The sequence below is a fragment of the Gorilla gorilla genome, chromosome 20, assembly GCF_029281585.2.
Source record: "Gorilla gorilla gorilla isolate KB3781 chromosome 20, NHGRI_mGorGor1-v2.1_pri, whole genome shotgun sequence".
In the NCBI taxonomy this organism is placed as follows: Eukaryota; Metazoa; Chordata; class Mammalia; order Primates; family Hominidae; genus Gorilla; species Gorilla gorilla.
This window is the reverse complement of record NC_073244.2, coordinates 68913457-68939053: the sequence shown is the minus strand read 5'-3', so window position 1 is coordinate 68939053 and position 25597 is coordinate 68913457. Positions and strand designations below refer to the sequence as shown.

At 42.9% G+C, this 25597-nt stretch overlaps 1 protein-coding gene across 37 annotated transcripts in view; it reads left to right on the top strand.

Annotated features, from left to right (window-relative positions):
• LOC101133547 (paternally-expressed gene 3 protein-like) overlaps window positions 1-25597 on the top strand; it is a 92423-nt gene that overhangs the window by 29660 nt on the left and 37166 nt on the right. For 4 of the 37 annotated variants that reach the window (XM_063701686.1, XM_019015560.3, XM_019015554.3 and 1 more), the window contains 8 exons: window positions 8527-8602; window positions 10228-10707; window positions 11290-11379; window positions 12133-12216; window positions 13215-13318; window positions 16265-16367; window positions 17129-17221; window positions 17388-24826. In XM_063701686.1, the coding sequence (XP_063557756.1) occupies window positions 10314-10707; window positions 11290-11379; window positions 12133-12216; window positions 13215-13318; window positions 16265-16367; window positions 17129-17221; window positions 17388-21289 (4770 nt within the window). In that variant the 5' untranslated portion in view covers window positions 8527-8602; window positions 10228-10313 and the 3' untranslated portion in view covers window positions 21290-24826. Of the gene's footprint in view, window positions 1-521; window positions 566-999; window positions 1035-1221; window positions 1343-1564; window positions 1696-7628; window positions 7856-8526; window positions 8603-10227; window positions 10708-11289; window positions 11380-12132; window positions 12217-13214; window positions 13319-16264; window positions 16368-17128; window positions 17222-17387; window positions 24827-25597 lie in introns of those variants that run through there. The other 33 variants (XM_063701689.1, XM_055370691.1, XM_019015563.3 and 30 more) reach the window with 19 other exon arrangements.

The following is a 25597-nucleotide window of genomic DNA, read 5'->3' as shown; positions in this document are numbered from 1 at the left end:
AAGCAAGCACATAGCTAGAGGTTGTCTGTTTGTTCATTTGTTAGCAAGCATTGATACTGGGCCTGATCCAGGACAGGATCATGCCAGGCTTAGAGTCTCCAGAAGTGAATGACATAATCCCTGGCCTCAGTGTCTACTGAATGGAAACTCCCGTCACAAGAAGAGTAAGAATGTGTTTACCAAGATAGGTGGCTATGGTGGTGGTGGAATACTGCTTAGGGAGAAGCTAACGTGACCAGGTGAGCCCTTGGGATGGGTTGGTGTATTCCTGGCCTCAGTGCTCAAGATATGCATTATGGTGCTTAACCCTGTGGAGACTTGGAAACCTCCTTTGCCCGAGGGCTCATGTTGGTAGATCCACATTTAACTAAGCTCAGGAGACTTAAAACCGTACTGACATGTGACTTGAAATAGGATGTTCCTGTTCCCACAATTCTGGTTTATTAATTCATGGTAGGAGTACAATAGCAGGGACCCAAGTACTCAGCAGTGTGTATGATCAGCAAATTCTCTCCCTGTAGGCAGACCTACATGGGAAACACAACCATAATGAGAAGGTTGCTTGGTGAGTATGGAATCAGAACCAAGAGGATGTGGGTGAGCTTTAATAGCGCTGGTTTGTCACGTAGCCTGGTACAGCCATGTCTTCACAGTGAAACCCTTGCTTAGGGTTACCAAGATATCGGAAGCCCCTTATCTAACACCCTTGTCCTCCCCAAACTCCATTCAAGTTAGGTATGATGAGAGTTGTTCACTATCCTGTAGATGGTTGGATGGACCAAGCTTTGTGGCCTACTTTTTAGTACTCCCTCCCGTTAAAAAAATCAGATGAGCCAATTGTTGTTATTAGAATATAGTCAAATAACTCATACTGTTCTGGAAGACATTTTGTCTCTTTAAAGTAGCTTTATTTGTCTTGAACCATTTTGTGCTGGTCATAAGACTGAACTCTTAGATATTATTTCCTCTCTTTCTAAACTTTTGGGGAAATCTCTCAAGGATGGACAACAACAAGGAGATTTTGCTGCAGTGTGGTAAGTGCTAAGCTTAATGTGGTAGAAATAAGCCCAGGATGTTGAGATTATCTGAGAGAAGCCAGCCAACAGACCAGAGGGTGGAGGTTGTGGCCTGTGAGATGGAGTTGGTGGTCATTTACTCCTTGCTCCTATATAAAATTGTTTCCTCTAAAGTCCCTATGTCCCATATGTACCTTATTCATAGGTGATTGGACCAGACTGGATACCTTAGAGCAGTGGTTCTCAAAGAACAGCTCCTGGAGTGATTGTAGGAATGCTTCTTTCCTGGGGAACCACAGACCTCCTGAGTCATCCCACCTGGAAAGGTAGCTCCGTATTTCATAAGCACCCTAGGCAACTCTTCTGCACGTCTGAGTTTGAGAACCACTGCCCTAGAAGGAATCAGGCTGTAGCATGCACTTTCATACTGAGAATTTGGATGAAGGGACACTGAGTGTCGGGCATTTAAACTGGGAGGTGACGTAGGCCTGGGCTGGGACAGCATCTTACTCCATGTGCGTGCTGAAGTAGAGAATGTCGGTCTGCAGAGAGAGGCAGGAGAATGGAGCAAACAAGAAGAGAGACGAGACCACACACCACGCTGTCCCTGGGAGACGAAGAGAGTAACCTCCTCGGTTCCTGACTTTAAAGTTCTCAATTCCAGCCCCCTTTTAATGAGGTAGGTAGAACGAGTTAGGGGGCTGAATCTAGGTGCACCGTGGTGAGGGACCAAAGTAAGTAAATAGAAATGGGACTGAAGGAGACTCGGTGGATTTTCTCCTGCATCAGATGGGGTGTGGGAGCCTGAGGCCAAACCGGAGTCACAGGATTTCTTCTCACACATGGTCCCAGACGCTTTCTAGTGCCATGATGTGTTCTTTCATTAAGTTCTTCCCTGCTCAGTTGAACACTGACCCATCATTTCTCTGATTAAAGCCATGGATCTTCCCTGACTTCTGGCAAGGATGCCTGATGAGTTTCATCTTTATTATGTGTTATATTAATTGTGAGATCCATGCTTTTATTTCCTACTCATTTTAATGGAATAGAAGTAAAGTGTCATAAAATATCCAAAGAATGGCATCAGTACCACCATCCAGACTTCAATGGCAATGCTGTCATGCAGCAGGCAGCGCCAGGCTTGTTCTGTATACAGAGAGGTTTCATGTTTAGACATCTAGTGTAAAGAAAACATCCTTTGGAGATCAAAGAACGCCAGACTCCCAGAAGCACCCTTCCTGCCTGGCTGTGTAGAGGGATCCTTTATTAGTGGTCCCATCACTTGGCGCCTCTCCTCCCTCCCCTTGAAGTTGGTGACCTTTCTTTGTCCCCTGGCCCAGAGTCAGCTGGCCCTTGTGTGCCCCTAACTGCTGTTGGCTACTACTTAACACTGAGTCCTGCTCTGAAGAGAGAGCAGAGGGAGATATGGAAGCTTTAGTAATGAGGGGTGTGTGGGAGCCCACCTTCAAGCCAGGAAGGATATGGGTTTGCCCTGTGGGCCAGAGTTCAGTCTTGAGCCATATGACAGCTAGACAGCTGTCAATGAAGTGAGGATTTGGGTGTGGAGCTTGATGCGTGTTAGCCCCCTCTGTGGTACAGTCACTGGAGAGGGGAGGTACAGATGGTGACCACAGGGTACTGTCGGTGGGAGTGCTTAAGGGTCAGAGGGAGATTGTATTATGGGGACCCCAGCAGAGAAAGGGCAGGGCCTGATGTGCTGTAACAAGCTGGGCAGGAAGGAAAACAAACACGCTAGGAAACAGTAATTGCATTTACTTACATTTTTATATTCAGTTTTTTTCCTGATTGCGAAGTTAAAATAACATTTTAAATAGAGATGGAAAAAGAAACAGAGACTTGTTATTATTAATCATTTATTCTGATAGATTTCCTCTATTTTATTAATAGTCTTAATACAAGTTTATGTGAGTTTTCTTCCAGTTTAGTTTGTATGTACTGACATATGTTTGATTATTTTTTACATAAATGAGATCATGCCATTTATTAAACAGTTCACACTCAAGGTCTCCATCTATAGCTTTGCTTTCTGAAAACTGCATTATATTACATTGTGTGGACATTCTCATTCTCTATGTACACATAAATGGGAATATTTGCAGTAAGAACAACATATGTATAGATTTTAAGATTTATTAATAGCAACAAAGTTAACCAGTGGGTGTGGCTTGCAGTTTCTATGGTGAATGTTTTGCAATACCTGCATGTAGTGCTGTGTTTTATTTTTATAATCAGAAAATAAAGCTGTAACATTCCTTGACAACACGACTTAATGGTTATGTAACATTTTGCTGAATACTTTGTTTTCATTCCTTGTTTAATGAAAACTCAGGAGAGATGCTGATTTTTGGATGCAGTAACTTACTTAGAACAAAGTATGTTTGTCACTGGCCCTAGTGGCCTTAGCCTTCCAGAGATGTGTAGTTGAAATACCTAATTTCTTAGGGGAGGCTCCATGCCAGCAGTGGTTATATTGGCCTTTCCTAATGTCAAAGGCCAACCCTAATTCTAGAAATGCATGCTTGAGTAACCAAACACTGAGGTATTAGCGGTCCTGTCATGGCTTTTTTTGTTAAAGTTATCCTTTGCCATTTAGCTGTAAGAAAGTTCCTAGTTTATATTTAAATAAGGAATCCATTTCCAGTCCTTTATTATAAATTAAGTCCCCATGTGTCTATAGACTTTTACACAGTTGAATTCTGGACTCTGTTATGGCCCAGTGGTATATATGTCCTAGTGCTTATATCCTTATATTGGAAAAATCACTTTATTTTTGTGTGTTGGAGTCATTTTACAGACAAACCACCTCCCACTCCAAATAGACCTTATGCAGGGTTGTCTTGATATTCTTGTACATTTATTCTTCCAGAAGAACTGGATTATCAGTTTGTCAAAACTCCCCACCTCAAAATAAAAAGGAGCTTTTTAAATGTGATACACGTGTCTTTATGTATTTATTTCAGACTTATTGCCCTTCTGTAATTTATTTTATTTTATTTTATTTTTTATTGTTTTTTATTTTTTTGGTGATTCAGTCTAGTTCTGTCACCCAGGCTGGAATGCAGGGGCATGATCTTAGCCCACTGCCCCCTCTACCTCCCAGGGCCCCCCTGCATCAGCCTCTTGAGTAGTTTGGATTACAGGCGCATGCCACCACACCCGGCTAATTTTTGTGTTCCTTCTGTAAATTTTTGAAATTTTGTTTGAAGTTGCAGGTAACTTTGTTAAATTTATTTATGGAGATTTATTTATTTGTTTTGCTATTAATGGGAATTATTTCTCTTGCTGTATTTACTCATAAGGTTTTGTAGTTCAAAATAATGCTTGCCCCATATTTATACTTTTCTTCAGTTGCACTAGCTAGGACTTCCAGGGTCATGTTAAATTGTAGTTGTGGTATAGCTGTCCCTTCCTTGTCCCCACTTCCAGAGGAACATCTTTAGTGTTTAATAACATGCTTGTTTGCATTTAGTTGAGATAAGTCTTTATAATGCTTAGATGGTCTCCTGCTTTTACTCTGCTAAGAATTTATGAGGAAAGGCTGTTGAAGTTTGCAAATGTTTTTTAACTTGAAATACTGCTCGTGGGCTCCCCTTCCCCTTTCATCCTTTATGTAACAGTTTACCCTGATGGGACATCCTCCTTGTATTCCTGGAATAGCCTTTCAAGATCATGGGCTATTATTTGGACTTTGTTAGATTGGGTTTATTAAATGTTTTTGCATCTATATGCAAATAATGTTTATTGAACACCTATAAAAATATAGAGATGAAAAAGGTAACAGAGTCTTTGCCCATGGGGCCTTGCGGTAGGGTATAAATACAGGTGCTCTGTTGTTCTGTTGGATTCATACATCTTCAAGCACAGCTCTGATTAATAAGCTACGTTTTTATTGATGGCCCGTTTAGGCCATCCTCAGGCAGACTAACTCCTCAGCTTTAATATTTCATTTGATAGCATCAGGCAAGCCTTTAGACCTTTCTTCCTCTCAGCACCTGCAAACACGTATCTTCTGTTTTCTTCAGTGGTAGGCGTGGCTGTTGCCATGGAGAAGCTGGCCTGGGGAAGTGGGGGCCAAGTGGGTAGAGCAGTTATGCTTTTGATTGGCCAGACTCGCTGTCACAGAAGGTCACCTGGGATCTGGTCTTCCCCAGTCAGGGTGAGGTAAGTGTGTGGCCCTGGCAGGTGCAAATTTCAGCGTCTGGCCCCACTGCTAGTTGCCCTTTGGGCAGCAAGTAGAGGACGGGATGAATCCAAGGCTAAGGGTTGGGCCACTCGGCCAGGAAGGCAGCTAACCTCATTGCATATGGCCCACCTTGTGTCAGGTAGCCCTGCAGGAGAAGGTTGACCAGCATTTCCTCTTCCTGCCTTTGGCTCTGGGTTGCTCTAATGTGACTTGTGTTAGGACTGTGGTTACATAGCAATAACACAACAGAACACGTTTCCCTGTCAGTGGTGCTCGTCCCTTCCCACCGTTCCATGTGTAAAATGTGTTACCTGCCATTATTTTGTGCTCAAGGTTTTACCTTTTACAAACCAGAAATTAGCTGTACATACAAAGGTTAAACCATAGTGTGCAGCTGACTTTTTTTTTTTTTTTTTTTTGAGATGGAGTCTCGCTCCATTCGTTGCCCAGGCTGGAGTGCAGTGGTGCGATTTTGGCTCACTGCAACCTCTGCCTCCTGGGTCCAAGTGCTTCTCCTGCCTCAGCATCCTCAGTAGCTGGGATTACTGCCACCACACCCAGCTAATTTTTGTATTTTTAGTAGAGATGGAGTTTCACCATGTTGGCCAGGCTGGTCTCAAACTCCTGACCTCAGGTAATCTACCCGCCTCGGCCTCCCAAAGTGCTGGGATTACAGGCGTGAGCCACTGCGCCCAGCTGCAGCTGACTTTTTAGCTTTTTTTTCTTATTATCATTTTATCTACTTGGCTATATTTGTTCTTAAATGGAGAATTGCTTGTTCAAAAGAAGTAGGTGTTTTTTTTAGTATCTTTAAACAGTGGCCAAAATGGGATCCAGAAATGTGGTTCATGCCTGCACCAGCCAGCTTCTCTACACCCTCACTAGCATCAATTTTCATCTTTTAAACATTTGCCCATTCGACACGTCAAAAAAAGTTTATTGTAATATTTTACATTTCTTTGATTTTTGATGTTAAGTAACCGGCCTTTATTATCACTAATTTTAGGAACTCTGTGTATTAGTGTTGTTTATTTTCATATTGGGCTATTTTTCCTAATGCCAAAAGCCTTTTACATTTCAAACATTAACTGTCATCTGTGTTATAAAATACTTTTCCCCCTCCCTTTTTGCTTGGTTTTTATTTTGGTTGGTTTTTATAGTGCAGAAAAGTTGGGCCCATCTTTATTTTCCTGTCTCCCACGTGGTGGCCTTTCAGTGGTCTCTGCCATTGGAATTATGCTTGAGCATTTGCCTGACTGTCCCTGTTCTCTGCTGTTGTAAACAGTGCTTCTGTGAACACACTTTTGAACTGTATATCTTTGTGCACATGGGCAGATGGGTCTGTGAGTTAGATTTCAGAAGTGGAATTGCCAAGATAGGGGATGGCATTGTATTTATGTACTGACAGTTGTTGGGTGTAATTGAGGGGTATATTCAGATTGCAACTGCAATATCATAAGTATTTATTGGGTCTAACAGGTTTCAAAGTTGATTCTTTAGGGTTTTCTAAATTGACTTTCATGTACCTGCTAATGGCCAGGTTAGGGTATGACCATGGATTCAAGCTGTGGATGGTGATAGGGAGGCGAGGAGGGGAGAGCCTGGGCTCAGCATCAGTGTAAAGATGTTACGGCTGCCTGCACCCGCTCCGTGAGTAGCACAACCTCTAAAGGCCTCTACTGGTAGTTTTGTTTATTGTTTTGTTTTAACTTTGAATTTATTTTTTTGACTAGGTAATACATGCTCATGGTAAAATAAAAATAAAAACAAAAAACAAAAGGAGAATATACAATGAAAAAGTAAGTTGCCCTCCCTTTCCTGGCCCCTAGTTCCCTTCCCCAGAGGCAATTGCAATTAGTCATCATTAATAGTCTCTTATATATCCTTCTAGAAATCATCTGCGTAAGCACATCTGTTTTTAGTTTCTTAGAATGCTGTATACAGTGCTGTGTCCGGTTTTGCACTTAACTATCTTGGAGACCATCTCATACTCATTTATTTAGAGTTGCCTTATTTTAAAGGGTTTCATAGTAATTCATTATACAAACATAACATATCTTGTCTATTAACAACACTTCAATGAATATATTCTTGCACATAGGTCATTACATATCTCTGAGGTAAATTCATAGAAGTAGAATTTGTAGAAGAGGAGGATATGTGCACTTTTAATTTTGATAAAATTTGCATTGCCACAGGCAGTATATGAGTGTACTTGTTTCTTCCCGTGCATACAAACATATGTTGCCCGGCTTTATGATTGATTGTTTTGTTTCCAAAGCCTTTCTTTACTCCCAAATGAGTTTCTTCTGCCATGGTGGGAAGTAGCTCAGGTCTGATTTTTTTTTTTTTAAGGTTTTTCTGTTAAAAAAATAACTTCCATTTTTCAATGGCTTCTATTAACCAAGGGCCAAGTTCTATTGGCCTGGTCAGAAAATCTTGAGCATGTTAAAGGAAGATTGTGTATGTTTAATCCTGAATTTCTTGAGGAAAAGCAATGTGTTTTATTTTTTTTGGCACAGAAGTTGGCATCCACCTTGTGACAAGATACATATGGGCATTCAAGTGGTCACATAATTAATTGTAGGAAGTCCTCCATCTCTTTTCTGTGCTCTGGAATGGTTTTTATAACACGGTAAATATTTTATTCACAGAAAGTTTATTTGGGAAGTTGCTCTTTACATTATTTCAGCTTTTTAGATTTCTTCCCTAGTGGTCATATTTTTCTCTGCTTCTTGAGTCAGGTTGGGCTATTTGTATTTTCTTTAAAAAAAATTATTGGTTTCCTATTGAACTCTGTAAGCCTACCATTCTGATATATAGCTTTCACCTAGGGTACTTTATGCTTCAATTCATGTCTGTTAGGGAGAGAAATTCACAGAATAGAAGCATATATATGTATATAGATCTTACATAAGGGAACGTTAGTTTTTTCTCTCTGTGCCTCAGATGTGTTTTTCTTGTCTTATTGTAATTGAGTAGAACTGCATAGAATGATGTTCAATAATAGCAGCATTAAGACTTTTATTTCTGCTTTCATGAGTTTTGGTTCGTGGTTTCTTAGTGATATCTTTGTCTTGCGTTTTTGACTTGTTCTGGTTTCATAAAGACAGTTTGAAAGCTTTTTATTTCTCCTGTCTGGCATGGTTTATATAGCATGGGAATGGCCTTTCCCCGAAGGTATAGAAGGCATCACCCCAGTGCTATTTGAGTCCCCAGTTGTTTGGGGAGTTAATTCTCTGACACTCCTTCTACATGTCTTTCATATTCTTAGTCTATGTATTTCTTCCTTTAAAACTTCTGCAGGTACCTGTGTTTTGACTCTGTTCCTGTGGATAGCTGCTTGGTCTGAAGTTCCAGAAAGGATCCTGTTCCCAGACAGGTGATTACATATCTGAGGGTATCTTGTTGCCTGAGGATGAGGGCTAGTATCATTTCAGGTACCAGAGTGTTCTCCTGAGTCTGTCTGCCACATAACAGAGTTGGGCCGTCTGCCCTTGCCTGTCTCCCTCACAGGCACAGACCTCTGCTCTTGCCCTGTCCTGGGTTAGAGTGACCATGTCTGAAATGTCACACCAATCATCTGGAGCCTGGACTCTCTGGTTTGTTGCCTTCCCTTGCTTTGGGATTCTTCTGCCCAGCAGAGCATTATCTATGTTGTGCTCTCTGTGGTTTCTCAGTCCTATGAAGGAAGGCAGCAAGGAAATAGTCCAGTCGCTAAGGTCTTCAGGATCGAGGCATTTGCATTGGATGGTGCCCAAGCTCCATGGGATGATAACATGCAGGAGAGAGCGTGGGAGGGCAGTTTGCATAGGGAGGGAAGTGGGAGCCCATCACTGAGACGAGTAAACATGAGTTTACCGTGATTACCACATTGATTTCCAAGTGATAATGTCTAATGAGAGACTCTGAATAATGGAAACACCTTCAGTTTTCCTTTAGACTTTTTCCAAATTAAAAAATTTAAACTTGCTTTCCTTTTAAAACAAAGGGAGAAAATTTTTGTTGCATATGGTTTTTTTTCTTCTCTGGAAGTAAAGCCAGTAGGTAGTTTATGCTCCCAGACCTAGATTTCTTTCCCATATTGCCTTAGTTGCACCAGATGTGCTGACCAGTCATTAAAATACGCAATAAAACGCAAATAATAGCAAAAATGCTTTAAGGAAATGTATAGCTTTACTTGGTTACATAAAAAAGAGGAGAGATTGAAAATCTTTACATTTATGTCCAATCTCAAAAGTTTAAAAATGGAAGGGGGCAGATAATAAAATAAAGAGAAGGAAATAAATGAACTAGGTAAAGAAACAGTAAGAAAGGAATGTCAAAACAGAAAGCCGGTTCTTTTAGACAGATTAGACCTTTGTCAAGATTGATGAAGGCAAAAGAACGTGCAGTAGCATCAAGAGGCTCAATGGTCACTTCTCACTGTCTGAGGGAATAATGTCATATTACCTAGAGTTGAGTACTTTTAATATTTTTGAGTGGTCTTCCATTTTTTACATGTTGTATACTGTGTTTTAATAATTGTGTTAAGGGAAGAAATGTTAGGGGAGGATTTGCCCCAACTCCTACTTCCCCTTTTCATTTTTGCTAATAAACATGCTGACGTCTAGGGCCTTGAATATTTCTCTTGTGCCTTGCATTGGGCAGTTAAGTCTTTTTAGGTATCTTAGTTTATTTAAGCTTCACAATTCTGAAAGGGATGGAGGTGCTGTTATTCTCATTTCTTAGATTACAGAGAGACTTCTAGGGCATTAGACAAGTTGCCCACAGTCCCAAGTTAGTAGCCCAAGTTAGTAGCCGAGCTAACTCCTCGAGTAGGTCTCTGTGAAACCCAGGGGTCATGCTTGTAACTGCTGTGCTGAGGCCAACTTTGTGTGGTTGTTTGCCTATTTACTGGGGACTCCCATATCCCAAAAGCATTGTCGATGCCTCTGGTAAGGTGGCCTCCACTGCTGCCTGGTCTTCAACTTCTGGGACATGTGTATATCTCCTTACGATCTACAGGTCCCTGAATACTGACGGTCACAGGCTGCTGCGTCTTTCCTGTTGACTCATGTTTGGTTCCTCCAGTGAAAATTTTACTTAGAGAAATGCTGCCTCCAAAGCACTTGTCTTCCACCAAACCTAAGAAGTCCTGGGCCCCAAATCTGTATGAGCTAGACAGTGACTTGACTAAGGAGCCGGATGTCATCATAGGAGAAGGTCCAACTGACTCTGAGTTTTTTCATCAGAGGTTTCGGAACCTAATCTATGTGGAATTTGTTGGGCCTCGGAAGACCCTGATCAAACTCCGAAACCTCTGCCTCGATTGGTTGCAGCCGGAGACTCGCACCAAGGAGGAGATCATCGAGCTCTTGGTCCTTGAGCAGTACCTGACCATCATCCCTGAAAAGCTCAAGCCTTGGGTGCGAGCAAAAAAGCCGGAGAACTGTGAGAAGCTCGTCACTCTGCTGGAGAATTACAAGGAGATGTACCAACCAGAAGGTGAGAGTCTCCACGGGGTGTTGGTGGTCAGTGCAGGCCTCAGGTGTCTCCTGGGGCTCTCAGCCTCCACACTTCTGACATGGTCTGGACTGGATCACTCTCTGTCCTGGGCAGCAGTGGGGATGTCCTGTGTACTGTGTGATATTGAGCTGCATCATGATTTTCTGGGTGTGACCACCAAAAGTGTCTCCACACATGCCCAGGTATCCCCTGGTCGCCAAAACCTCCCTAGTGCAGAACCACCATCCTGAGTCAGGAGAGGGAAAGGAGACACTTCTGTAGAAGGGAGAAAACCTCCTATGGCTCCTGCCTTTTTGGTGTGGTGTGCTAGGAGGTTGCCTTCTGGCTGTTTGTGTCTGGGGGTGAGGTCAGGGTGGTCACAGCCACCATGCTCCCCCCACCAAGTTTTTAGTATGTCAGGAGTGGTTGGAAGCCACTGAAGGGTTTTGAGCTCAGAAATGTCAGGATCAGGTCACTCCAACCATGTGTGTCTGTGACAGGGAGATGCGGCTCAGGGATTGGGGGGAACTATTGTGAGAATGTGGGCCAGAGATAGTAACTTGGCGACCGGTGTCCTCTTAGACGACAACAACAGTGACGTGACCAGCGACGACGACATGACCCGGAACAGAAGAGAGTCCTCACCACCTCACTCAGTCCATTCTTTCAGTGGTGAGTACCCATCCCCACTGATCACCCATGGGCAGGCGCTGCCAGATGCTTCCAGATGGAGACACGGTGGGTTGGGGCCTCCATGAAGATGACCCGCCATCCCCGAGTGGTCAGCTTCACTCAGAGATCTGAGGAGAGGGTAAATTAATTGATGTCATAATGAGACATTTTTATATCTAAACAGACACCTTAAATACTTAATATCGTTTTATTCAACAATAAAGTATATAAAGCTATTTGGAATTTGCAACAGGCTGCTTCCAGCTGTACCCCCAGCCTCCTCAGGAAGGTTCATTAAAGATGCTTCAGTGAGCTTTTATAGGGAGCACTGCTTTCAGGGAGGGTGTGTGTGTTGTTTTCTTGGGTTTTGTTTTTTTTGTAGTAGAATAACATGTACTTTAAGATCGGCTGCCAGACAGTAGAGGGTCTGCAGTCCATTCTCCTGAATGTGGACTCAGCCCCTTAGGAACTGGGAAGCCAGCAAAGAGTCTGAAGTGGGGGTTAGCTACTGGACTGAGCTTTGGAACTTGCTTGGAAGCAAGCCCCACTTGGGCAAAGCCTGCAGAAACCATGTTGCAGGTATATGATAAAGAAGGGGCCAGATGAGCCTGGGAACCTGGAGCTCTCTGTTTTGGATCCATCTCCTTGTGGGAAGAGGGTAGCATCTCTTTCCAGAGGGGTGTTTGTGCACATGCAGGAAAAACAGGTGTGTCGAAGAGCTTTGTTAACCACTGGAATGTCTCACCTGCTTAGGTGACCGGGACTGGGACCGGAGGGGCAGAAGCAGAGACATGGAGCCACGAGACCGCTGGTCCCACACCAGGAACCCAAGAAGCAGTGAGTCTTAACCACTTTCTTTCGCAGTAGGAGATATAGAGCATGTGCTGTGCACAGGTTCAAGGGGAAAGTGCCAGGGCCTCGAAGTTTCTGCTGCTCCATTTGGAGTATATTCCGCTTCCCCAAAAGTTTAGTCCAAGGCTCGTATTTTTGAAGTTCCACTCGGTACCACCAGCACAGGTTTCGCCACATAGACCTGTTGTCACCTAAACTATTTGCTCAGTATTCTTAAGCTGGTGCATTAAAAAAAAAAAAACTGGAAGTTTCTGTATGAAAGACTATGCCACTGCAAAAATTGAAAACTAGTATGAAGTGCCATAGGCAGAAGGCGAGAATGAAAAACACATTGTAACGATATTGTTAACTAGGAATGTCTGCCATGACTTCCTGCAGTGTTAGGGAAGTGCCACATCTGAGCACCAGGCCTGAGATTTGGAAGGGAATCAATCATCACACCAGTGTATTGTTGGTGTCCATACTGCTGGAAATCATTTCCTCTTCTTCCTGGACTTGGAGAACACTGCTGTGGGCAGCAGGGCACCCTAAAATTGATCAGGAGAAGGATATCAGGAGTGAGTGACATTTAGTGACGGTTCACAACACATTAGGCATTGTTCAGAGCCATGACCCTGTGGGACGGTCTCTGATGCCATCTCCCTGTCACACATTGCAGCTGGGGAGACCCAGAGGTTGTGCCCGAAGGATGAGGCTAGTGGGCACTGTACCTGGACCCACACAGCTTGGGCACAATCTGAACCACCTCCGAGACTGGGAGCAGAAGGATGAGGCAGGGCCCCTGGCCCTGCCCTGGGTCTGGGTTGTTGTAGGGCCACTGGTTTTATGGGACTCCTCAGAGGCTGCCACAGAATGCAGAGAAGAGAAAGGCACTTGCTGTCATACACTCACACCCCAGCTGGCTTCATAGTTGAGTGGGACAAACCTGGGACCTGCAGGATGGACTGGGCCCTGCTTCTTGTTGATGCCTTTTTTCTTCCCAGGGATGCCTCAGCGGGATCTTTCCCTTCCTGTGGTGGCGAAAACAAGCTTTGAAATGGACAGAGATGACGACAGGGACTCCAGGGCTTATGAGTCCCGATCTCAGGTATGCTCAGGTTTCCTCTCTTTCTAGAAAGGCCATCTTCATTTCATGGCAGAGACACCTTTCTTTCCCCAGATGGTGTGTTTATCTGCCCCCTAGAGTCCAGCTGGGGTGAGAGTCCCAGCACTCCAGGAGGAGCCCAGGTCCATCCCTTAGGTGACAAGTAGCCCAGGTTGCTGCTGGCTGTTTCTGTGTCGTTCATGTGGTCAGAGGAGCTCCTGCCCCCTCAGCATGTGTGTCACTTGGTAGGTTGGTCACATTGGCCGTTCCCTACAGGGCCAGGGAAGCAGAGTGACTCTGGAGATGTTTCTGGTCCTCAGGAGGGAGCCAGGAAAGCTGTGGGTCTGCAGAGTAGACTGGCCAGGGAGCACAAAGGCTCTGGAGCTGACAGGAGCTGGGTTTAAAGCCTGGCTCTGCTACTTGCTAGCTGTGTGGCCTTGGGCCATTTACTCATAAGCTGAATTTAAGTTTCCTCATCTGTAAAATGAATATGGTGATTGTTCTCAGGGCTGCTGTGAAAAGTCACTCACACACATACATAAAGTACCTGGCACATGGTAGGCACACCGTTAAATGTTAACAATTATGGCAGTTGTGGTTTAAGAGGCAGCATGTGCCGGGGAGATTCATGAAGGGAAAAAAAATGTGGGCCTTGAGCTTGTTTTTTAGGAAGGAGGAGAGGGGTCACTTATACATGGTGGAGTGTGGAGGAGGACCCCAGCACTGACTGGACTCAAAGAAGGGAGAAGCCACTGGGCTGAGCCTTCCTTTCCTTCACATATCAGTACCCATCCCATGTCAGATAGCAGGCCTAGGCCCTGAGGGGCACAGCAGTGAGCAACACAGAGAGGGGCCCTGCCCTGAGAAGCTTTTGACAGTTGCACAAATAAGTATTGACACAAATGTTGTATATAACTGCTCATCATTCTCAGTGCCCTCAAGGAAAAATAGAGAGTTAACAAGAAATTGTAACAAGGGCCTTGATTTGGATTGAAGGGAAATGTCTTGGAGGCATTAACAGTTGCCATTTAGAGCCAGGAGCATGCCAGGTCAGGTGTTGGGGGAGGGGACCCCAGGCATTAGGGAGAGCTTAGCTAAAGTTGTGGGATAGGAACCAAACCAAGGGCCAGGTGGCTGGGATATAGGAAGAAGGCTGGAGGCATGTGTGGGCCTGGCCACTGGTGTCCTGGTAGTTGGGCTTTGTCTTGTTTTGCTTTTTAAATGCCCTTCCTTGACAATGTGTGAAGAATTGGCATCCGAGCCCCATGTCTGCATAATTAAAAGTCTGGAAGCTACTGATTCCTACTGACTCAGTATGGTGGTAACACCAGCAGCAAATGACATAAATTACATTTTGAAGGTGTACACAACAGAAAATTCTCTCATCTTTTAGCTTCATGTGTAAATCTCTTAATTGTTCACATGTATAGATCATGTTGTGAAAACTACATTGAGCCATACTAGCATTGTTTTCAGAACAGCATCTTTTCCATTGAACTTGATTGCAGTTTGTATGCATTAAGATGTCATTGTTGATTACAAACACAAAGCGAACAACCAATTTAGGGCTGCCCACTGGCCTAGATTTTAATTTCCAATCAAAGTGTGCTTTTTCTTTCATGTGAAAAAAGAATTTTATCTGTGAAGCTCTGCTGTGTTTCCTTGCCCTACTTGGTTTTTGTTGTTTCTGCTTTTTTGTGGCAGGACACAGGTAGTGCATGGATAAGGCTTCCCTCTTTAACCCAGATACCCGTACCTCTTTGTCTTTGCTTATTCAGCAAGTCCTCTTTTTTTTGCTACATTTTTCATGTTGCTCCATGCCTCTTCCCAGCAATAGAACTATGGTAGATTTAATATCAAGACATTTGTATTTCCTTTACATAATTTTTCTTAATATTTAAGCAAGACATCACACTGCAGAAAATCCTCACCCACAGTATTGCAAAGCAGATAGATACTCTTCTCCCCATTTTACAGGTGAAGAACCTGAAAGAAAGGTTCAAAAAGATTTCCGTTCCCAAGTCTGCATAGCTCATAATTGGTGCAATCCTCCTTTGACCCAGATCTCTGTCCAGCTCCAAAGCCTGTGGGCTTCCCACAGCACCATCTCCCTTCTCAAGTCTCTCTCCAGCCTCAGTGCCATTCTTCCTGGGACCATGACTCCCTGAAACCAGTTCTAGTCGGCCCTCTGGCAATAAGCAAAGGTCCTTTAGAATCCTGGTAGAAGGTTCTCCTCAGTAATGTGAGGAATTTTAAAATTCCTTTTTAGGTAAATATCCATTAAGACAGAAAAGGCAATTATAAAAATGCCCTCAGGGCTTACAGTTATTCCTGGGTGATTTGGAAATTGTGCAAACTGGAGACTCCCTCAATGTAGCCATGCTATGCCATGGAGAAACCGGGAGGGAGGTTTAAGTCACATCCTGACCAGATGTCTTCCTGAATGTGTGTGTCTTCTTTCTGTTCCCTGAGTACTCTGTGCCTGTTTGATATTTAGTCTAAGTTTTCCCACCAATCCCTCTCTATATGTGTCATAATCTCACCCACCACTTAAGGCCCCGCCTGCCCTCCACAAACCTTTGCACACTGTTCAGGCCCACCCTGAACTGTCCCTCTACAAAACCCATTTAGCACTTACTATCTGTACCCCAATTTATTGTTTATTGTTCTCTAATTGTTTCATGAGTCTTTTCTCTCCAACCAAATTATAAGCTGCATGAGGGCAAGGAATATGTGTCATGCGTCTTTGGGATCTGCCTCAGAGTGTAGCACCAAGGTAGGTACGACGTAGGTCCCTAGTAACACTTGACTTGGATCACTGAGAACCCCAATACCGTGAGCACTTCCTATATAACTTCATATATGTAACTCCCATGTCGCCAACATTATTCTGTCTTTGAACATCGGTGGGGACAGACTCCATTGAGAGGTCTGTGTTTGCTGTTTTAGGATGCTGAATCATACCAAAATGTGGTGGACCTCGCTGAGGACAGGAAACCTCACAACACAATCCAGGACAACATGGAAAACTACAGGAAGCTGCTCTCCCTCGGTAAGCAGCTGCTTCTCTCAGTCACTCCCAGTCCAGTCATTGGAGCATTTTGTCATCTTGCTCCTTTTTAAGCTGGATGTTAGAGTCCACATTAATATATTTGGACTTCAAGGGTAATAAGAAATCTTTGAAAGATTTCAAATGAGAGAGTAAATGATAAAATTTGTGTTTTTAAGAAATGCCTCTGGCTTTGGGTAAAGATACATTGTACAGGGTGGGGACAAGCAGGGAGATGCTTCTTGCCACAAGAGTTGATACTTTTTTCCAGAGTGGTAGCACTGGAGGTTTTTAAGTAGACATTCAGGATGGGATCCTGAGTTCCCATGTGGACTTTCCTGGAAGACATCTAGCCCAAGTTGGTGGTGGGCAGTTGGCTGTGCTGCAGGTCTATAAGGCCATGGGGCCTCAAGGGAGTGGGTGGAGGAAGAGCAGTCGCGAGGTAAGAGGAAGAAGGCCAGTGGAAAAGAGGACTTAAAAAGTGGTTACAAGAAGGTGAAGACTAAAAGACAATGCACTGATTTCAGGAACATGTGGGGTCTTTGTACACATTTCTGAGTGGAGTCAGAAGAATTACATGTAGATTAGAATGGATTAGGGAATAGATAGTAGGGAAATGAGACAGCAAATGTCTTCTGACATCCAAGGAATCAGATGTGGGCCACCTCATATTTAGTGGCTCAGTGAAAGATGAAGATCAATTTATGGTGATGAGTCTTGGTCCTCAACTTGAATTTGAGGCATCATATTGTCCTTGTGACCAGGAGTGCAGCTTGCTGAAGACGATGGCCACTCCCACATGACGCAGGGCCACTCATCAAGATCCAAGAGAAGTGCCTACCCAAGCACCAGTCGAGGTAAGCAGGAGGCACATCCCACAGAGGAGCCACACAACCAGTGAGATGCTATCAAGGAACTTCTACACTTTGCATTCCTAAACATCACAGAAGGGTGCACCCCTCCAAGTCCCACTGTCCTTCTTATGGGGACTAGGGAGTATTTACATTTGGGGTTTCTTTCCAGGTCTAAAAACTATGCCTGAAGCCAAAAAATCAACCCACCGGCGGGGGATTTGTGAAGATGAATCTTCCCACGGAGTGATAATGGAAAAATTCATCAAGGATGTGTCACGCAGTTCCAAATCGGGAAGAGCAAGGGAGTCAAGCGACCGGTCACAGAGATTCCCCAGAATGTCAGATGATAACTGGAAGGACATTTCATTGAACAAGAGGGAGTCAGTGATCCAGCAGCGGGTTTATGAAGGGAATGCATTTAGGGGAGGCTTTAGGTTTAATTCAACCCTTGTTTCCAGAAAGAGAGTTCTTGAAAGAAAGAGGCGCTATCATTTTGACACAGATGGGAAGGGCTCGATTCACGATCAAAAAGGCTGTCCCAGGAAGAAGCCCTTTGAATGTGGTAGTGAGATGAGAAAAGCCATGAGCATGAGCAGCCTGAGCAGCCTCAGCTCCCCCTCCTTTACCGAGTCACAGCCAATTGATTTTGGGGCAATGCCATATGTATGTGATGAGTGTGGGAGGTCGTTCAGTGTCATCTCAGAATTTGTTGAGCACCAGATCATGCATACTAGAGAGAACCTCTATGAGTATGGTGAGTCCTTTATTCACAGTGTGGCTGTCAGTGAAGTTCAGAAAAGTCAGGTTGGAGGGAAACGTTTTGAATGTAAGGACTGTGGAGAGACCTTCAATAAGAGTGCCGCCTTGGCTGAACATCGGAAGATTCATGCTAGAGGTTATCTTGTGGAATGTAAGAATCAGGAATGTGAGGAAGCCTTCATGCCTAGCCCCACCTTTAGTGAGCTTCAGAAAATATATGGCAAAGACAAATTCTACGAGTGCAGGGTGTGTAAGGAAACCTTCCTTCATAGTTCTGCCCTGATTGAGCACCAGAAAATCCACTTTGGGGATGACAAAGATAATGAGCGTGAACATGAACGTGAACGTGAGCGCGGGGAAACCTTTAGGCCCAGCCCAGCCCTTAATGAGTTTCAGAAAATGTATGGTAAAGAGAAAATGTACGAATGTAAGGTGTGTGGGGAGACTTTCCTTCATAGCTCATCCCTGAAAGAACATCAGAAAATCCATACTAGAGGGAACCCATTTGAAAACAAGGGTAAAGTGTGTGAGGAAACCTTTATTCCTGGTCAGTCCCTTAAAAGGCGTCAGAAAACTTACAATAAGGAGAAGCTCTATGACTTTACAGATGGCCGGGATGCCTTTATGCAAAGCTCAGAGCTCAGTGAGCATCAGAAAATTCATTCTCGAAAGAACCTCTTTGAAGGCAGAGGGTATGAGAAATCTGTCATTCATAGTGGGCCATTCACTGAATCTCAGAAGAGTCATACTATAACAAGACCTCTTGAAAGTGATGAGGACGAAAAGGCATTCACCATTAGCTCTAACCCCTATGAAAACCAGAAGATTCCCACTAAGGAAAATGTCTATGAGGCAAAATCATATGAGAGGTCTGTTATTCATAGCTTAGCCTCTGTGGAAGCTCAGAAAAGTCACAGTGTAGCAGGGCCCAGTAAACCAAAAGTAATGGCAGAGTCTACCATTCAGAGCTTCGATGCTATCAACCATCAGAGAGTTCGTGCTGGAGGGAACACCTCTGAAGGAAGGGAATACAGTAGGTCTGTTATCCATAGCTTAGTGGCTTCCAAACCTCCAAGAAGTCACAATGGAAATGAATTGGTGGAATCTAATGAGAAGGGAGAATCCTCCATTTATATCTCAGACCTTAATGATAAGCGACAGAAGATTCCTGCCAGAGAGAACCCTTGTGAAGGGGGCAGTAAGAATCGCAACTATGAAGACTCTGTCATACAGAGTGTATCCCGTGCCAAACCTCAGAAAAGTGTTCCTGGAGAGGGATCTGGTGAGTTTAAGAAGGATGGCGAATTCTCTGTTCCCAGCTCAAATGTCCGTGAATACCAGAAGGCTCGTGCTAAAAAGAAATACATTGAGCATAGGAGCAATGAGACCTCTGTAATTCACTCTCTGCCTTTTGGTGAACAAACATTTCGCCCTCGAGGGATGCTCTATGAATGTCAGGAGTGTGGGGAGTGCTTTGCTCATAGCTCTGACCTCACTGAGCACCAGAAGATTCATGATAGAGAGAAGCCCTCTGGAAGCAGAAACTATGAATGGTCTGTCATTCGCAGCTTGGCCCCTACTGACCCTCAAACAAGTTATGCCCAAGAGCAGTATGCTAAAGAGCAAGCGCGGAACAAATGTAAGGAGTTCAGACAATTTTTTGCTACCAGCGAAGACCTCAACACAAACCAGAAAATCTATGACCAAGAGAAGTCTCATGGCGAGGAGTCTCAAGGCAAGAATACTGATGGGGAGGAGACCCACAGCGAGGAGACCCATGGTCAAGAGACAATTGAAGACCCTGTCATTCAAAGCTCAGACATGGAAGACCCTCAGAAGGATGACCCTGATGACAAAATCTATGAATGTGAGGACTGTGGCCTGGGCTTTGTGGATCTCACAGACCTCACAGACCATCAGAAAGTCCACAGCAGGAAGTGCCTGGTTGACAGTCGGGAGTACACACATTCTGTAATTCACACCCATTCCATCAGCGAGTATCAGAGAGATTACACTGGAGAGCAGCTGTATGAATGTCCAAAGTGTGGGGAATCTTTTATTCATAGCTCATTCCTTTTTGAGCATCAGAGAATCCACGAACAAGACCAGTTGTATTCCATGAAGGGGTGTGATGATGGTTTTATTGCCCTCTTGCCCATGAAGCCACGGAGGAATCGTGCTGCAGAGAGGAATCCTGCTCTTGCTGGGTCGGCCATTCGATGCCTTTTGTGTGGACAAGGCTTCATTCATAGCTCTGCCCTTAATGAGCATATGAGACTTCACAGGGAAGATGATTTACTGGAGCAGAGCCAGATGGTTGAGGAAGCTATCATTCCAGGCTTAGCCCTCACTGAGTTTCAGAGAAGTCAGACCGAAGAGAGACTCTTTGAATGTGCAGTCTGTGGAGAATCTTTCGTCAACCCAGCAGAACTTGCAGATCACGTAACTGTTCATAAGAATGAGCCCTATGAGTACGGGTCCTCCTATACTCACACCTCATTTCTTACTGAGCCCCTCAAAGGAGCTATACCATTCTATGAATGCAAGGATTGTGGTAAGTCCTTTATTCATAGCACAGTCCTCACTAAACATAAGGAGCTTCATCTGGAAGAAGAAGAAGAAGAAGATGAAGCAGCAGCAGCTGCAGCAGCAGCAGCCCAGGAAGTTGAAGCCAATGTCCATGTTCCACAAGTAGTTCTGAGGATTCAGGGCTCAAACGTAGAGGCTGCCGAGCCAGAAGTGGAGGCTGCCGAGCCAGAAGTGGAGGCTGCTGAGCCAGAAGTGGAGGCTGCTGAGCCAAACGGAGAGGCTGAAGGGCCAGATGGAGAGGCTGCAGAGCCCATTGGAGAGGCTGGACAGCCAAATGGAGAGGCCGAGCAGCCAAATGGGGATGCTGATGAGCCAGATGGTGCAGGTATTGAAGACCCAGAAGAAAGAGCTGAAGAGCCAGAGGGAAAAGCTGAAGAGCCAGAGGGAGATGCCGACGAGCCTGACGGTGTGGGAATTGAAGACCCAGAAGAAGGTGAAGATCAAGAGATTCAGGTAGAAGAACCATACTATGACTGCCATGAATGCACAGAAACCTTCACTTCCAGCACAGCATTCGGTGAACACCTGAAAACTCATGCCAGCATGATCATATTTGAGCCTGCAGATGCCTTTGGGGAGTGCTCAGGCTACATCGAACGTGCCAGCACCAGCACAGGTGGTGCCAATCAAGCTGATGAGAAGTACTTCAAATGTGACGTCTGTGGGCAGCTCTTCAATGACCGCCTGTCCCTCGCCAGACACCAGAATACCCACACTGGCTGAGGGCATGGGGTAAAGGTTAGAAAACCTTCACCTAGGACTTGACCCTTACCAAACCACAGAGAATTCAAACCAATCCATGATAATGTCAGTAGGAGACTTAACCTTAGTGTGTTACACACCTGACTTAACATCTCTAAACTCAGATTGAAAAGAGACCGAATGTGCAGATTCCACAGTCTTAAGCTTTCCCCTTCAGATGTCAGTGTCTGCATGTGGGAAAGCCATAGCACACATCTTACCTTTCCAAGTAATCAGATTGAGAAAACCCTATGAGTATTGCAGACTACAAAGGTTGCCCAAATCAACTGTAAATGACACTTGTGTAACGTATATATAGTGTTTCATGAGGTGTATATAAAATAGCAAATTATGACAGAACAGTGATCACATATATTTGGATTTAATATGATATACAGTTACAGTTTACTCTGCAGAGGTACCTTACCTGGTATTCTTTGAATTTTTTTTTTTGGAGGAGGAAGAGAGCAACAAATTTGATTATATTTTTAAGTGTCTTAGATCCTGAGAAAGATTTATTGTGCATTATTTGAACCCTGTCAATATCTTTTTGAGTAATTGTTTTGTTTCTTACCCTTAAATAGTCTTGTGAAGCTGTAGGCATGATAGATAACATGGCTTTTACTCTTTACTGTTTGAAAAGAGAAGTACTTTAGCTTCTTTCTGCAGCCATTTCATCTGCACCAACACTTTGGAACCTAATACTGTGTAAGGCTTTACAATATACGGATTGGCTTTTTGTGACCCAGATTGATTGGTTGCCACATGTTGTTTGTTGAAGTGGTTCTCATGCAAAAATATTACACATTTGTGTTCTGGGGTTTTTTTTTTTTTTTTAACCAACTCAATATGTGTTTGTTGATAGTGAATTGATAAAACCCGAAGCTTTTCCCTGTAAATCTTACATCTTTGCCTTTAAAGAATGGGTTACAACCATCACTAGATCACAGTAGTGCCTAATGAAGGTTGAGAACCATAGGAGAGGCTCTCATGCTGTAAATAATGTTGCAGGCTAATAACCTTTCATCACTTCCTTTGTGCGCTTCCTGCCTTAAGTGACAAGTAGCAACATGGCTTGGGTCCCCTGTGCAGCATCAGCTTATGCTGCCACAAGTCAGTTTGCACCCTAGGTGCCCAGGAGCTAGTATCCTTAGATCTTTCTATCGCTAACTTAATTCTCTTCGTTATTTATCTGACCCTCTAACTCCATGTCTAACTTGCATTAAAAAAAAAAATTCTTTACAGTCAACCCAAGCTTAACATGGACTCAGGTTCCCCAGCAGCCTTAATTTGTTTTGTTAACATCTGTTCCTTCTTTTTCAGCTCTCCTAGAGTATTTCTGAGTGTTGTGTTCATCTAATCTTAGTATTCTTTTAATTACAAATTGACCTCACAGCTTGAGGTTTCTTGTGTCCTATTCTGTGGACTACCTGTGCTCCTTTGCTTCCCCTCCCCTCGCATAATAACTATATTAAGAAATTTTTTTTGGCCTTGAGTTGGCTGGAAAAAAAATATAAAATTTAAAAAATTTTAAAAAAAAGATTTGCAAAATGTAAGTGTAGATCATTTGAACAAGCAAAATTAAAGTACCCACTGGGGGAAATGTGTCTGAATCTTACTCTTCTGGATCTGCAGGATTAGGGCTTGGAAGTATGTCAAAGATGCAGGGAGTGTCAAAGTTTAGGAAGATTGTAGAGCTGAGAGCAAGAAGCAGAAATGAGTGAGTCAAAGAAGGGAGTCCTAATATATCACCAGATCTAGGAGGGGAGAGAAGACAGACAGAAGAAAACACCAGAGGCAAGAACTGTAGAAGGCCAGGTTTCTGAGAGTGAATTGAGTGGGGTGTCCTGAGCAGTTTGGAAAAGGAGTTTTTGATGGTATGGTGTAGGTGAGGGCTGGCTGCATAGGAAGGCCTGAGGTTGGAATGGACATCGGGAAAGCTGAGGGGTAGTGAGGTGTACTACATGGGAAAAGGACTCTTGAAACGAGAATCAGTGTTGATGTCGGGGTGAATTTTGTGGGTACATTACTTGGTGTTAACATTGTTGGCAGTGGTAGCCCCTTTTCAGAAAGCAACTTGCTGTAAGTCAGGGTGTCCGTTCCAACCTTCAGCTAGTGAAAAGGTAGTAACAAATGGTAAACAAGAGAATGATTGTTTAAACCTATCTGTGGACACTTAATGCAGCTGTTTAAAAATGATAATCACGAGTTATGTAGCAACGTGGAAATATATTTACAGAACATTAAGTGGAGAAAGCAGGACACGAAAGTATATTTATACTACAGTTATAACTGTTTAAAAATATATATGCTTATAGTCAAAAGCTGTTGTGGTGTTGTTGTTGTAAGCTTATAGTTGAGCATTATTTTCTTAAATTTCTTGAATGTTCTTTATGGTAGTGTTACTAAAAAGTTTATGATCACATTTTCATTGTGAACATAATTTGAACTCATTATCACACACTTGGAAAATACAGAAAAGTGGAGGAAAAAAATCATATCCCCACCATCCAAAGACATATACTCTCCTCTATCTTGTTCATTCTTGTTTCTGTGCACAGGTTTATGATTATAACTGTGTCAAAATGTATATTCAACATAGCTGTTACGTTACCTTTGTGGAATTATGGTTAAATACTTTCACTTTAATTTTTTCAAATGTTCCCTATAATAATGTCCTGATAACAGTGTATTATGTATGTCTCCATTGTGTGCATAATACATACCCAGAGGAAAAATTAGAAAATAAAGTAAATTATTTTTAAAAATTACCTATATTCCCAACACCCAATGACTACTGCTAACATCTTGATCTGTTTCCTCTATCTTGTTTCAGTGCACACGCTTGTGATAACAGTGTTAAATATGTGTGCATAAAGTCTTAAATGAAAAGATGTGGAAAATAACTAAAATAGTGTTGTCATTGTGGGAATTTGGTTAAATATTTTGTCTCAAATTCCTTAAATAATCTTTGGTGTTTTGGTAATAAATTTTATGTATGTATTTTCCATTACAAATATAATACATACTCATAGAAAACTTTGGAAATTCAGTAAAGAAAATTCACACATATTCCCAAAACCCAACAACAATTAACTGTTAACATCTTGATCTGTGCACTAGTCTGTGGTTAGTAGGGTGTTAGTGATAAGTATGCATAAATGTCAAAGATGGGAAGAAAGATGGAAAACAAGAAATAGTTGTGTGGTTGTTGTGGGATTATGGTTATTTTGTTTCGTTTTCCTTGAAAGGTCATCATTCTAGTGTTCTGGTAGTCCACCTTTACTACATATATTTCCATTATATATGAAATGTGTTCATTATAGAAACTTTGAAGTTACAGAAATGTAGAATAGAAACTCACCCATGTTTTCACCATCCAAAGAGTGTGGTTAACATCTTGATATATTTTCTTCATCTTGTTTCTGTGCACAGGTTTTTGGTTTGTTAATATGGTTGTGGTCATTCTATCTATCTGTAATAGTGTCAACAATAAAAATAAAGTTAAAAATAAATATTTCTCAGTCTCTTTTGTCTGTTTTGTTTTGGGGGCTTTAAATATGTTATTTTGTTAGAGTTATAAATCCAAAAGCTTAGTTCCTCCTTTAGCCTAAAAAGTTTGGTTTGCAAATCTTACTCTATTTTTAAGTATTATCTATTTCAACAATTACTTCTAAGGGATTTTTAAATACTGTTTGATTTCATATTTGTAACTGCCCTTATGAAACTAAAACATATGTTCCAACAATTTTTTTAAAGTTGATAATGACCGCAAGTACATCTTAGTTACTTGAGTGGGCATTTTTAATTGGAAATGTGAGATTGTCTCAAACATAAAAAATCACAGACAATAATAAACGCTTAAAATAAAAGTGTTGATACTATGTTATAGAATCTCAAGTGTTTATTCCTGACTCTTGCTTGAGGTTAAAAGGTAATTATCCTGAGTGGGTCATCTCTGTACTGTTTTTCCCCCAAGTTCATTAACCATAGTTTAACCTGACTTCCCCACCAGAAACATCCCATGCAATTCAGCAGATTGTCGTCCCTGAGAGTAATTTTTAAACATGCCTGTGATTCCATAATGATCAGAGCTTTTCAACCAGCTTGCTAACTGGAACCCTGTTGGCGACCACAGTGGATAGCACCATACCCAATTTGCAGCTGCTGTGTCCCTGATTCCATAAGTCGGAGGAGGAGATGATTGTGTACTTCATGCCTGTCTAATATCCTTCATGTCACATGATTGGATTTTGTTCTTAAGATATAAAAGTGTACTTGCCACTAATT